Source organism: Pygoscelis adeliae, unplaced genomic scaffold, assembly GCF_000699105.1.
Source record: "Pygoscelis adeliae isolate BGI_AS28 unplaced genomic scaffold, ASM69910v1 Scaffold94, whole genome shotgun sequence".
Classification (NCBI taxonomy): Eukaryota; Metazoa; Chordata; class Aves; order Sphenisciformes; family Spheniscidae; genus Pygoscelis; species Pygoscelis adeliae.
Window position 1 is genome coordinate 1,787,747 of NW_008824547.1, and position 463 is coordinate 1,788,209.

Here is a 463-nt window from a genome sequence, read left to right on the forward strand (position 1 = left end):
CCTTGGAGGTGCGGTAGTTGAGGCTGCCCCAGAGGATGATGCCGGCAGCGCCCTGGGCCGCAGTCTCCCCGATGGTGTTCATCAGGTCCTCCTGCACCCAAGGGGAGAGGAGAAGTCAACGGTGCCCAAAGACCCCACACCGCCCCGGCAGAGCTAAAGACTCCCTGGCGCCAACCCGTCAGCCCAAGACGTGCCCACTGTCCCCACATCCCCAGCACCTGGGAGAGGAAGTCGACGGTGCAGTCGAAGGCGATCTGGGAGTAGGGCAGGACGGGGATGCCGTCATTGAGGATGCCACGCTGAACGGCGAAGGCTTCGGCCACGCGGTGCCGGACGTAGGCGAGCGCCTTGTTGGTGCCAGTGAAGCGAGGGGGCAGGTAGATGCTGGGGTAGAGCGCCCGGCTGCTCTCCCAGAGCCACCACAGCTCCTTGTTCCTCTGCTGCTCCACCGCCGGGCACAACC

At 65.9% G+C, this 463-nt stretch overlaps 1 protein-coding gene across 1 annotated transcript in view; it reads right to left on the reverse strand.

The window, feature by feature from the left end:
- Positions 1-81: 81 nt before the first annotated feature.
- LOC103915100 (hyaluronidase-2-like) overlaps positions 82-463 on the reverse strand; it is an 11,357-nt gene continuing 10,975 nt past the window's right edge. The window contains exons 6-7 of the mRNA XM_009321858.1: positions 208-440; positions 82-91 (exon numbers count right to left, since the gene is read on the reverse strand). Of these exons, the coding sequence (XP_009320133.1) occupies positions 82-91; positions 208-440 (243 nt within the window). The remainder of the gene's footprint in view (positions 92-207; positions 441-463) is intronic.